This window comes from Bos grunniens, chromosome X (assembly GCF_055505025.1).
Source record: "Bos grunniens cultivar Pamir isolate PY7600 chromosome X, Bosgru_T2T1.0, whole genome shotgun sequence".
Classification (NCBI taxonomy): domain Eukaryota; kingdom Metazoa; phylum Chordata; class Mammalia; order Artiodactyla; family Bovidae; genus Bos; species Bos grunniens.
Window position 1 is genome coordinate 16185464 of NC_141194.1, and position 13254 is coordinate 16198717.

General features: G+C 39.9%; 1 protein-coding gene across 2 annotated transcripts in view; it reads right to left on the reverse strand.

Annotated features, from left to right (window-relative positions):
* MAP3K15 (mitogen-activated protein kinase kinase kinase 15) overlaps positions 1-13254 on the reverse strand; it is a 146018-nt gene that overhangs the window by 23504 nt on the left and 109260 nt on the right. The window contains exons 13-16 of one of the 2 annotated variants that reach the window (XM_086387402.1): positions 12790-12885; positions 5918-6005; positions 3992-4125; positions 1547-1674 (exon numbers count right to left, since the gene is read on the reverse strand). In XM_086387402.1, the coding sequence (XP_086243528.1) occupies positions 1547-1674; positions 3992-4125; positions 5918-6005; positions 12790-12885 (446 nt within the window). The remainder of the gene's footprint in view (positions 1-1546; positions 1675-3991; positions 4126-5917; positions 6006-12789; positions 12886-13254) is intronic. The other variant, XM_086387404.1, reaches the window with a different exon arrangement.

The window sequence follows — 13254 nt, forward strand, 5'->3', positions numbered from 1 at the left end:
GAAAGAGGAGAGTGAAGAAGTTGACTTAAAGCTCAACATTCAGAAAACTAAGATGATGGCATCTGGTCCCATCACTTCATGGCAAATAGATGGGGAAACAGTGGAAACAGTGTCAGACTTTATTTTTGGGGGCTCCAAAATCACTGCAGATGGTGACTGCAGCCATGAAATTAAAAGACGCTTGCTACCTGGAAGAAAAGTTATGACCAACCTAGAAAGCATATTTAAAAACAGAGACATTACTTTGCCAACAAAGGTCCATCTAGTCAAAGCTATGGTTTTTCCAGTAATCATGTATGGATGTGAGAGTTGAACTATAAAGAAAGCTGAGTGCCAAAGAATCGGTGCTTTTGAACTATAGTGTCAGAGAAGACTCTTGAGAGTCACTTGAACTGCAAGGAGATCCAACCAGTCCATCCTAAAGGAAATCAGTCCTGAATATTCATTAGAAGGACTGATGCTGAAGCTGAAATTCCATTCTTTGGTCACCTGATGTGAAGAACTGACTCATTTGAAAAGACCCTGATGCTGGGAAAGATTGAAGGCAGGAGGAGAAGGGGATGGCAGAGGATGAGATGGCTGTATGGCATCACCGACTCAATGGACATGAGTTTGAGTAAACTCCGGGAGTTGATGATAGACAGGGAGGCCTGGCGTGCTGCAGTCTATGGGGTCACAAAGAGTCAGACACGACTGTGTGACTGAACTGAACTGACTGGCTATTAAGTTAATTAGGCTTTTAATGTAATGGCAGGCTCTTAATGACTATGGGTTGAATGAACGATGGAATACAGATTTCAAGGTTTTTAGATGTGCATTCAGATTATTATTAATTTTATCATTATTTTCTTAAAATGAGCACTTACTGAGTTCTTGTTCTCTGCCTGGTACCATTTTGAGAGCCTTACATCCATTACCTCATTTACCCAATTGACAAGCTACTGAGATCGTGTCATGACTCCCATAATTATTACTACTTCAATTATTATACTACTTATTAACACTCTAATTTTAAAATTCATTTATTCACAGAAAATTGAGGTCACACAGCTTGCAGATGGAAGGACCAACTCAAACTAGACAGCGGGCTCCAGATGGGTAGGGCTCCTACCCCCACATACTACTGCCAGTTTTCAGGGACTTTGTGGATCAAGCACTGCTGTTCACTTTTACAGTCAACATGTTACTTTGCCATGTCATTAAAAACACCTCTGTTCCCTCTCCTCCAAAGCATATTTCAACTCCTAGACTGTGAAGGCCTCAAGGCCAGAGACTATGCTTTATTCATCTCTATGTCTCTAGTGCTTGGCCCAGCGGCTGGCATGCAGCAGATCCTCAGTGAATATTTGATGACTGAACTACCAGATCAGGGCTGGACTGTTTATGTGACATTGCAAAATCTGCATCTGACTCCTCCGGGAAACAAAAGCCCTCCCACACCTAACACAGCTGTCATTTTTTAATGGCAGGATGGATAACGCTGTTTGTGTTGTATTTTTGTCAGTGATTTTCACAGTGTGAGACCAGAAGACCAGCAAGCACTCACCCCCAGGCACCTGCTCCATAAATATCTTGATGTAGCCATCCTCGGACACGGAGCCTAGGTATTGAACAATGTTGCGGTGCTTGAGGTACTTGTGCAGGGCGATCTCCTCGTGCAGAGGCTGGGAGTACCTGGGAGCAAAAACAAAGCCAGTGTCACCTGCCAGCTCCTTGGGACTTGGGGTCCACATCATGTCCTGCCAGTACCTGCTCTGCTGCCGGCCATCCCTTCTTTCTGGGAATGTTCTCTCCCTGGGCTCCCAGGAGACTACTCGGCTTCCCGTCTGTTCTAGTCTTACTCTGTGCCGGGAGCCAGCGAGAGACATTCCGCTCCTGACAAAGGTCATGAGGAAGGAGGCTCGGCATACGCAAAGGTGGGATCGAGCCTCAGGAGTCTCCCCGGATATTCTCGAGCATCTTCCCCCAAAAAACCAGAGTCTGCCTACTTTATTGCTTTGTGCTCTCACCTCTGACTTTACTGGGGGCTGTCCCCTACCACCATCTCGCTCTCTCTGTCAAAGAGTTAACTTACAGCTCCAATTAATAAAGTTCCTGGGCAATTAGGAGTGTTTAAATCCAAACCCCTCAGATGGCTCTCTAACTCACCTGACAAGTTTACCCAGACTCCTACAACTCTGCAGACTTACTCCAGCAATAGTCACCTAATGGCTCTCCCAGCCTCAGTCTCTGGCCTCTTTGGTCTGTTCTCCTCCAGCTGCCACAATCCTCCTTCCTAAAACACACACTTCATCTTATTACTTCCCTTCACAAAGTCCACATAAAGACCTCAGTGCTGGGGACTTCCTTCATGGTACAGTGGTTGAGAATCTGCCTTCCCATGCAGGGGACACGGGTTTGATCCCTGGTCAGGAAACTAGGATCCCACATGCTGCGGGGCAACTGGGCCCACAGGCTGCAACTGTTGAACCTGTGCTCTCTGGAGCCCACATGCCACATCCAAAGCCACAGCGCACAGGACCCCACAGGCCCCGACGAAGATCCGATGCAGCCAGATAAACAAACAAATATTCAACAGAAACCACACTGCTTAACATGGCACACAAGGACCTTCAAACCCAGGTCAGACTACATCTTTATAACTGTCTGCCTCATCCCAAGAGCCCCCCAGTGCCCTACATCTTACAGTCAAGTCACAGCAGACAATTTGTTCATGCCAGCAGCTTCTCCCAACAAACAACTGTAATACCCCATCCATTGTGAAAATAAGAGACAGAATACTGGACGAGGAATTCAAGACACTGGATCCTAGTCTTGTTTCTTCATGTCCTTGGAGAAGTCATTTAACCTTCTTAGCCTTAGAAGGTGGACGAGTTCATTTCAGACCCTGCCCTATAATTCAAATATCATAATGCTCAACCCCATTAAAAATGAATGGATGAACACATGAATAAATAAAAGAATAAATGATGAAGGGTCTTGTTGTCATTTAGTTGCTCAGTCATGTCTGACTCTTTATGACCCCATGGACTGTAGCCTGCCAGGCTCCTCTGTTCATGGATTCTCCAGGCAAGAATACTGGAGTGGGTTGCCATTTCCTCCTCCAGAGGATCTTCCTGACCCAGGGATCGAACCTGAGTCTTCTGCATTGCAGGTGGATTCTTTACCACTGAACCACCAGGGAAGCCCAATGAAGGGTTCTACAGCAGCTAGAAATCACTTCTACTCTATCCCGAATAATTTACTGAGCCCCTGGATATAGAGATGTTTGCACATATCCATCAGCGTTCATCACTGAAGGCAACATTGCAGACATGGTCAGAGCATGTCTGTGGAGCAGGGAGCTATTGTTTCTAATACCATGGTCATTACTGTGTATGTTGCTTCTCTACAAAAACATTTGACAGTCAACACATTCTTGTTTAGAATTAGGAGGCGTATGAACTTTAAATGGAATAAACATTTAGTTAACACTCTAAAAAATGTATGAGAAATAAATTGCTAGTACTGGTGGTTAAAAAAAATACTCTAAAATCTATGAGTGAGGTTGAAAGGCAGGGTACAGAAAAAAGTCTGTATTGCAAAAAACCAAATTTCTTTTTACCACATTTTCTGCAATGATACATCTGAATACATCGTAGCCATTTAAAATTGTTACAATGGGAACTAAGGCACTGAGTCACATTTTAAAATACTGGCAAACAAATATCAATGTAAAAATGTTCATTTCTACCTGATGGGTGGGGAAAAAACTACAGTCTTCTTTTAAAATGTGACTCTGAAATCCATATGCCCGTAAATGAAGTTGTTCCATTTTCTTGATCTATTTACAATATGCAGAGCACAAAGCAGATCACCCTTATGAGAAAAAAAATTATAAATTTTTGATGACAGAAAGCTTTCATCTTTACTCCCTCCTGTGCACCATCAGTGGGGCACACGGGACCTGGGGTATGGGGGTGGCAGCTGCAGAAGGCCTGCCCCGACTTGCCTGCTGTCTCTCTCTGGAATTTCTTTGATGGCTATTCGCACTTGATTGCTCAGATCTCTGCCAGCGTACACGACTCCATACGTGCCCTTCCCGAGCACCACTCTCTCACCTTTCTCATCATGGTCGTACTCATACTATAGAAGAAAAAGTAATGAGATAAAAAAGCCCACACGTTGTCCTGCAATTTTAAAAAAATTTACAAATAACATTATTTGAGTACCAGGCAGGTTATATTTCTTAAGTATTTTTCATTAATTAATTACTTTCAAGGAGTAGAGTTCTCAGTTACTCATATATTCATAATATGGTTTAATGAAATGAAATATAAGAAATTTAAAACTATAGCTCATGTGTAACTTGGTGGGCTGAACTGTTGTAGATCTCTCCCCACTTTAATGCTGCAATTTTAAAAATATTTCTAAGCAACTATATACCAAGAAAAAATTAATTTTTTTAAAAAAGACTAATAAAATAAAAATGCTCCCAAGCATGTTGAGTACCACAAACAGGTGCCTTCCTGCATGATCTCTATCAACTTGTCAGGAAAGCAAGCACTTACTATATATATATAACCCAGAAAAGAACTGAAGGCAAATAAAACTGATTTCATACAAAATACACATGCTGCCCCACCCCTGCTCTTAGAGGTACAGATCTAGCACTAAACATATACTGCAAAATTCCATCTGTCATTAGTATTGCTCTTTTATTCCCCCAATCTTATCATCAAAAACCTGTGGGACTTCCCCGATGGTCCAGTGGTTAGGGCTCCATCTTCTACTGCGGGGGCATGGATTCAATCCTTGGTTGGGGAACCAAGATCCCACATGCCATGTGGTGTGGCAAAAAAAATAAAGTAACAAAAAATTGTACAGCTTCATTCCAGTTCGTTCTTCTCAGTGATAAAAACAAACGGAACTCCAGGCTGAGCAATATTTATTTAAAGCAGAAGTAGTCAGGCATTCTTTCTGTTATTTTCTATGCCCCACCATGCCTCCTTACAGAAGTGCACGGGACATGCAAACGTGTCCCTTTCCATCCATGTCTAGGGATGTGCACGACAATTACAATTACTAGCGGGTCCCATCATTGTCTGATTTAACCAGACATCAGCCAGACAACCAGACATTCACATCAGGCTTTTATCTCCCACCTTTCTCTGCCCCCACATTTGTTACCTTCAAAGGGCCTCACTCAGTTCTTTTTACAACTAACTTTGATTCTAAGCTAAGAATTTGAGTACCTGACTCAATTATGAAAATGAATCCCTTTGATATTTTCTGAAAGAAACCTCAAAGAACTAATTTCAGCTCACTTGAAAGTATAATTAAAATTCACTAAATTACATGGACCTGAATTAGTGGTAAGTCTGACAAATTGTGCAAGATTTAAACACATGTGTAGTGGTGTTGTATCTGTGAACCATCACTATGCTGTCCAAAAAAAGCTTACTGTGATCCTTTCTGAATATTATTTTCTAAATATTAAGAAATTAACATTAATTTCTGAACATTAATATCATTATATTTAATATATGCAGTAGATATAACTAAAGTCATTTCAGGCATAAATGAAAAAGTCTGCTACTAGTTGTCCAACTATTGCTCTTGTGGTTTTACAAATATTATTAATTAGCATATAAAAAGCTTTTCTGTCAGTTGTACACCAAAGGGAATTTTAGTCTAGTCCATGTCAGATTTTTCTTATACATTCTGGTTGATGGGATCCCAAAGTAATGAGGTTTTTCTATAGAGATGCGTTAAATTTAATCTCTGACAGTCATGAATAGTGGTTGCTAGCTTGTTCATAAATGATTACTTAAAAATACACACAAAGAACTTTCACACAAAAAAACGGGACGTTTTATTTAAGTATCAAAAGCACAACAAATAACTTTTTCCATGTTCCAGGTCTTCTGCGACTCACCTCTAAGGTATCCCCATCAGTCTCTCCCTCCAGCTCCACTGTGCTGCCCATTCCATTGGCTATCATCTCTTTGACCAAAGAGCAAAACCTAGAACACCAATCACAAAGATGCTGTTAACTAGGATTATTCCTATTCCTTACCTCAAACTTATCCTTATTAAACTGTGATTAAATATAAACTACAAGTTACAGAGCAATCACTCCACCCCGTGAACTGACGTGGTACTCTTCTGACATGGCTATCTAATCTAGTTTAAATACCCATATGATATGCATCCCCACCAACTGGGTGGCGCATTCATACTTGAATACCCCCAGTGTCAGAGAACTCATTACCTCACAAGGCAACCCATCCTTCAGTGAACTCGATGAGAAATGCTTCACTTATAATATTGAACTAAGACTTCTTTTATGGGGGTCCCATTGACAGACTGCTTAGAATTAGTCTCTTTTGTGCATAACTGCCCATTAGATAGGTATTGGGTTGGCCAAACAATTTGTTCAGGCTTTTCCGTAGCATCTTATGGAAAAAAAAAACTAGAAGAAACTTTTTGGCCAACCAAACACATAATTCTATCTTGTCCCTGTAAGTCTTTCCTTCTTGTGCCCTCAATGTTTCCCCTAGTACTTGTTAATAAATCATTTCATTAACTGGTAATTCCTCAAAGGTATCCCTGTGTTATATTATTCTTCAAGTCTGGCCCCGAGACCAGTGTTTCAGGGCTAATTTAATCAGTGCTGAGGATATTGCCAGTGGGGGTGGGTGGGTGGGCTTGCCAGGTGGCTCAGTGATAAAGAATCTTTCTGCTAAACAGGAGACACGGGTTTGATTCTTGGGTCAGGAAGTCCCCTGAAGAAGGAAATGGCAACCCACTCTAGTATTCTTGCCTAGGAAATCCATGGACAGAGGAACCTGGTAGGCTTTAGTCTGTGGGGTCACAAAAGAATAGTGACACAACTGCGTGACTGAGTACGAAGGATAGTGGGACCATCGCCTCCCAAGCTGCCAATACTCTAGCTCTTACTGACAAATAAGGTCCTGCATAAGGGGAGGATGAGAAGGACATGCATAAGACAACCTCATGGTTCTCTTCATGTAGACTAAGCTTAATATCAACTCTAACCCATAGATCTTCCTCACAAATGCTGGCTGAGCCACATCAGCCACTCCCTAAACTTGTGCAGTTGTATCTTTGCACACAAATGACTTGCCTCAGAAGGTCTGTATTCAGTATTCTCTCTTAGGGTAGCAGGGAAGAATATTGCAGACTTTAAGGGAATTTCTACAAAACATTAAAATGTTCTTCTCTCTAACACATCCCATCTCCACTTCTTCTAAACTTTGAAAGCTGGGAAACGTGATAAGTCAGGCTTCTTAGGAAACATATGGTATGCACTCAACACAATAACATTGAAAAAACAGGGTAAAATGTTGAGAACATGGAACAACTAGAACCCTCATACATAACCGGTGGCAGTATAAACTGATATGACCACTTTGGAAAAGTACTGGCAGTATCTACCAAAGCTGAATATAAACCTCCCCCATAATCCAATAACTCCATTCCTAAGTACATACTATACAGAAATCAATGAATATGTTCACTGAAAGGCATGCACAAGGGTGTTCACAGCAGTTTTGATGATAATGGCTCCAAACTGGAAATAATTCAAATGTTTACTAGAACAGATAAACTGTCACATATATCCACAGTGGAATACTACAAAGTGGAAAAAAAGATGAACTAATACTTACAACATGGCTGAAATCATAGAGAAAGAAGTGAGAAATAAGACTACCTACTTTATGGTTCTATTTATTCGAAGTTTAAGAACAGGCAAAACTAACTATTGATGATAGAAATCACAATAATTACCACTGGGAATGGGTTTAATGCCTAGGAAGGGGCATGGAGCACCTGCTGGGGTCCTGATACACTTGCCACACGGTATGCATTTCACTTGTACGTATGTGACATCTCAGTTAAAAACTAACTTACACACATGGCAAGAAAAGGCACTGAGGACAGAATGAGAGTCAGAAAGCTACACTTTGTAGTAAAAGGATGTTCTACATGACATTTGACAGCATTTTCCAACTCTAAGTTGAGAATTGTGACCCAAGCGTTCCCTGGGCTGATATTTTGTCTGATTTCTAAATACGTTGTGATAATGACTATCTGAGACACATTGAATTAAAACGTTCTCAAATTACATTATGCAAGCTCTCAGAGACAAACTATGAATAAAGGAATCTTCCTCAACCTGATAAAGGTTACCTATGAAAAACGTACCAGTAATATCATGCTTAATGGTGAAAGACTAGATGCTTTCCTCCTAAGTTCAGGAACAAGTCAAGGATGTCTTCTCTCACCTCTTCTACTCAACATTATACCAGAAAGTCTAGTCAGGACAATTTGGCAAGAAAAAGAAAGAAAGGCATCCAGGCTGGAAAGGAAGAACTCCTAACTATCACTCTCTGCAGATAACATGATCATGTATACAGGAAATCCTAAGGAATTCAATAAAAACTATTAGAACTAATAAGTGAGTGCCAATTTGCAGGACACTAAATCAATATAAAAAAATCAAGCGTATTTCTACACACCAGCGATGAATAATCTGAAAATGAAATTTGAAAACCTCCACTTACAATAGTATCAAAAACAAGAAGACACATACATATATATATATATATATATATTTTAACAAAAAAGTATAAGACTTATAGATTGAAACAACAAAAATTGTTGAAAGAAAGACAACCTAAACAAATAGAAAGAAATGCTATGGATGGAAGTCTTAATATGGTTAGGATGGCAAAACCTCTCAAATTGATCTACATATCCACGGTTCAGTTCAGTTCAGTTCAGTCGCTCAGTCGTGTCCGACTCTTTGCCACCCCATAAACTGCAGCATGCCAGGCCTCCCTGTCCATCACCAACTCCCAGAGTTCACTCAAACTCATGTCCATTGAGTCGGTGATGCCATCCAGCCATCTCATCTTCTGTCATCCCCTTTTCCTCCTGCCCCCAATCCCTCCCAGCATCAGAGTCTTTTCCAATGAGTCAACTCTCTGCATGAGGTGGCCAGAGTATTGGAGTTTCAGCTTTAGCATCATTCCTTCCAAAGAAATCCCAGGGCTGATCTCCTTCAGAATGGACTGGTTGGATCTCCTTGTAGTCCAAGGGACTCTCAAGGGTCTTCTCCAACACCACAGTTCAAAAGCATCAATTCCTCAGTGCTCAGCTTTCTTCACAGTCCAACTCTCACATCCATACACGACCACTGGAAAAACCATAGCCTTGACTAGACGGACCTTTGTTGGCAAAGTAATGTCTCTGCTTTTGAATATGCTATCTAGGTTGGTCATAACTTTCCTTCCAAGGAGTAAGCATCTTTTAATTTCATGGCTGCAATCACCATCTGCAGTGATTTTGGAGCCCCCCAAAATAAAGTCAGCCACTGTTTCCACTGTTTCCCCATCTATTTCCCATGAAGTGATAGGACCAGATGCCATGATCTTCATTTTCTGAATGTTGAGTTTTAAGTCAACTTTTTCACTCTCCTCTTTCACCTTCATCAAGAGGCTTTTAGTTCCTCTTCACTTTCTTCCATAAGGGTGGTGTCATCTGCATATCTGAGGTTATTGATATTTCTCCCGGCAATCTTGATTCCAGCTTGTGCTTCTTCCAGCCCAGCGTTTCTCATGATGTATTCTGCATATAAGTTAAATAAACAGGGTGACAATATACAGCCTTGATGTACTCCTTTTCCTATTTGGAACCAGTCTGTTGTTCCATGTCCAGTTCTAACTGTTGCTTCCTGACCTGCATACAGGTTTCTTAAGGGTAATACCTGCCAAAACCCCACCGACCTTTCCTGAAAAAATTAACAAGCTGATTCTAAGATTCATATAGACATGGAAGTACTGGCAACAGTTAATATGACTATGAGAAAAAGAACCAAATTGGAGGACTCACATTTTCTGATTTTACAACTTATTACAATACTAAAATAATCAAGAAAATGTGGGAGCATCATAAGGATAGACATACAAATCAATGGAACAGAAGTGAAAGTCCAGAAATAAATGTTTACATTTATGGTCAACTAATTTTTTTAAAAAGTGACAACACCATTCAATGGAAGAAGACACAGTATTGAGATAACCACATATCCACGTGTAAAACATTGAAGTTGTCCCCCCACTTCATACCATATAAAAAGAAACCTCAAAATGGATCAGAGACCTAAATATTAGACCTAAAATTATAAAACCCTTCGAAGAAAACAAACGCCAGAGAAAATCTTGGGTTAGGCAAAGCCTTCTTAGATATGACATCAAAAGCACAAATGACAAAAGAAAAAATAGATTGGACTGCCACAAAATTTAAAACTTTCATGCTGCAAATGACACCATCAGCAGAAAAAGACAACCTACAGAATGGGAGGAAGCACTGACAATTCATACATCTGATAAGGGCCTTGTATCCAGAATGTAAAAGGAACTCTCAAAACTCATTAACAAAAATACCAACCACCCAATTAAAAACGGGCAAAGTTCAGAGAAACTTGTCAAACTTTCGCTAGGTGAGCCAACTTAATGTCGCCAGTAATGAGACAAAGATATTGGATGTCCCCCAGTGTGATATAGTGAGTAGGATACAGCATCACATCCATGGTATTCCCACCCCAAATGCAAAACATTAACATATTCATGGGGGAACAGCAAACTAACCCTAACTGAAGGATCGTATAAGATAAACTGTCTGTATTCTTTGAATGGGACTATGCAGACGTGACAGCTAAATGTTACCATGTGATCCTGGATCAGATCATGAGCCAGAGAAAAAATATTTTTTGTTTCACTATAAAGGACATCAGTGGGACAATATATAAAATTTGGATAAGGTTTGTAAATGACAGTGCCACATCAATCTCTATTTCCTGTTCTGATAACTGTACTGTGATTACATAAGCAAATGTTCTTGTGTTTAGGGAAATATGCAGTCAAGTACTGAGAGGTGATGGATCATCATGTCTACAACTTACTCTTCAACAGTTCAGAACAAGTTAGTCATCTGTCTACAGAGAGAACGTAAAACAAACGTGTCACAAATGGTTAACACTGAGACGTTCTTAGTGAAACATGGCAATTGTTTGTACTATTTTTTGAACCATTCTTATAGGTCTGAATATGTTCCAAAATAAAAAGTTAAAAAATTGTTTTAATTCGGCAAAGAATTTGAGTAGTAGTTCTCCAAAGAAGATACATAAATGGCTAATAAGACCCTGAAAAGATGCTCAGTATTATCAGTTGTTCAGTTCAGTCGCTCAGTTGTATCCAACTCTTTGCGACCTCATGGACTGCAGCACGCCAGGCCTCCCTGTCCATTACCAACTCCCGGAGTTTACTCGAACTCATGTCCATTGAGTCGGTGATGCCATCCAACCATCTCATCCTCTGTCGTCCCCTTCTCCTCCAGCCTTCAATCTTTCCCAGCATCAGGGTCTTTTCCAATGAGTCAGCCCTTTGCATCCGGTGACCAAAGTATTGGAGCTTCAGCTTCAACATCAGTCCTTCCAATGAATATTCAGGACTGATCTCCTTCAGGATGGACTGGTTGGATCTCCTTGCAGTCCAAGGGACTCTCAAGAGTCTTCTCCAACACCAAAGTTCAACAGCATAAATTTTTCAGTGCTCAGCTTTCTTTATAGTCCAACTCTCACATCCATACATGATTACTGGAAAAACCATAGCTTTGACTAGATGGACCTTTGTTGGCAAAGTAATGTTTCTGCTTTTTAATATGTGGAAACAGTGGCTGACTTCATTTTCTTGGGCTCCAAAATCACTGCAGATGGTGACTGCAGCCATGAAATTAAAAGACGCTTACTCCTTGGAAGAAAAGTTATTAGTTGTTAGGGAAATGCAAAACAAAACCACAATTGGATTCTACCTAACACTCAGTATGATAGCTACAATAAAAAGGACAGACAATAACAAGTATTGGGAGGATGTGGCGAAATTGGAACCCCTATGTGCTGCTGATGGGAATGTCAAATGGGAAAACAGTCTGGCTAGTCTGGCTGTTCCTCAAAGTTAAATACAGAATTACTGTAAGACCCAGTAATTTGACTCCAAGAGAAATTAAAACATTAAGTTCACATGAAAACCTGCATGTGAATATTCATGGCAGCATTATTCGCAATAGCCAAAATGTGAAAATAACCCAAATGCCTTTCAAGTGATGAACAGACAAATCAAATATATCCAGACAATGGAATATTATTCAGCCAAAACAAGGAATGAAATTCTGAATCATGTTACAACATGGATGATACTTGAAAACTTCATGTCAAAAGGAGGATGCTAGTCACAAGAGCTCATATATTGTATGATTATATATATATGTGTGTGTGTGTGTGTGTGTGTGTGTGTCTGTGTCTGTGTCTGTGTGTCTGTGTGTATATATATATGAAACATCAAGAATAGGCAAATTCATAAAGACAGAAAGTAGATTCAGTGTCTCTACAGGACTGAGATTGGAGGCTTAAGTTGAGAGAAAATGGGCAGAGACTGTTAATGGATACTAGGTTTCTTCTAGGGGTGATGAAACTATTCTAAAATTAGACTGTGGTGATGGCTTCAAAACTGTGAACATACTAAAAAAAAGATGAAATTGTACAATTTAAAATGAGAAAATTGCATGCTAGGTGAATTACATCTCAATAAAGCTGTAAAAATTATTTCCCGTAAGGTAAAACTTCAGGGAAGGCAGTATAGCAAATACTTTTCACAACAGAGACCCTTTAAAAGTGACCCACCATTATCAGACTGAAAATATCTGAATCAGATTATAACTCACCTACTGCACTGGTTTTCAGTGGAAAAGTAGATTTGAAAGTCATCAGAATTATCATGGACGTAAAGAAAACAACACCGTTCGTCGAACTTGGATATGCTATAAAGTTTCAAAACACAAGAATGCTTATTTATATAGTTTGATATCAATTTAAATTGTTGGGAAAAAATCTAGTAACAGCTTTTCTTCCAGTTTACAAATCTGAAAGTTCATTACAGTTTTAACAAATCTCCCCCACACCAAAATGACTCCAATTTCTCCATGAAATTTAAATCAGAGGGGCATTTAATCTTGCTTATGTTTGAGTATGTATTCATTGACAGACTTATTATGCTTTAAGAACTTACTATATATTCAGTGCTAAGCAAAGCATATGGGAAGCAAGAAGTGGAATAAAATACGGTCTCTATCTTCAAGAGTTTATAAGGTCATAAAAAAGGTACCTGTGAAATAATTTATTATGGTATC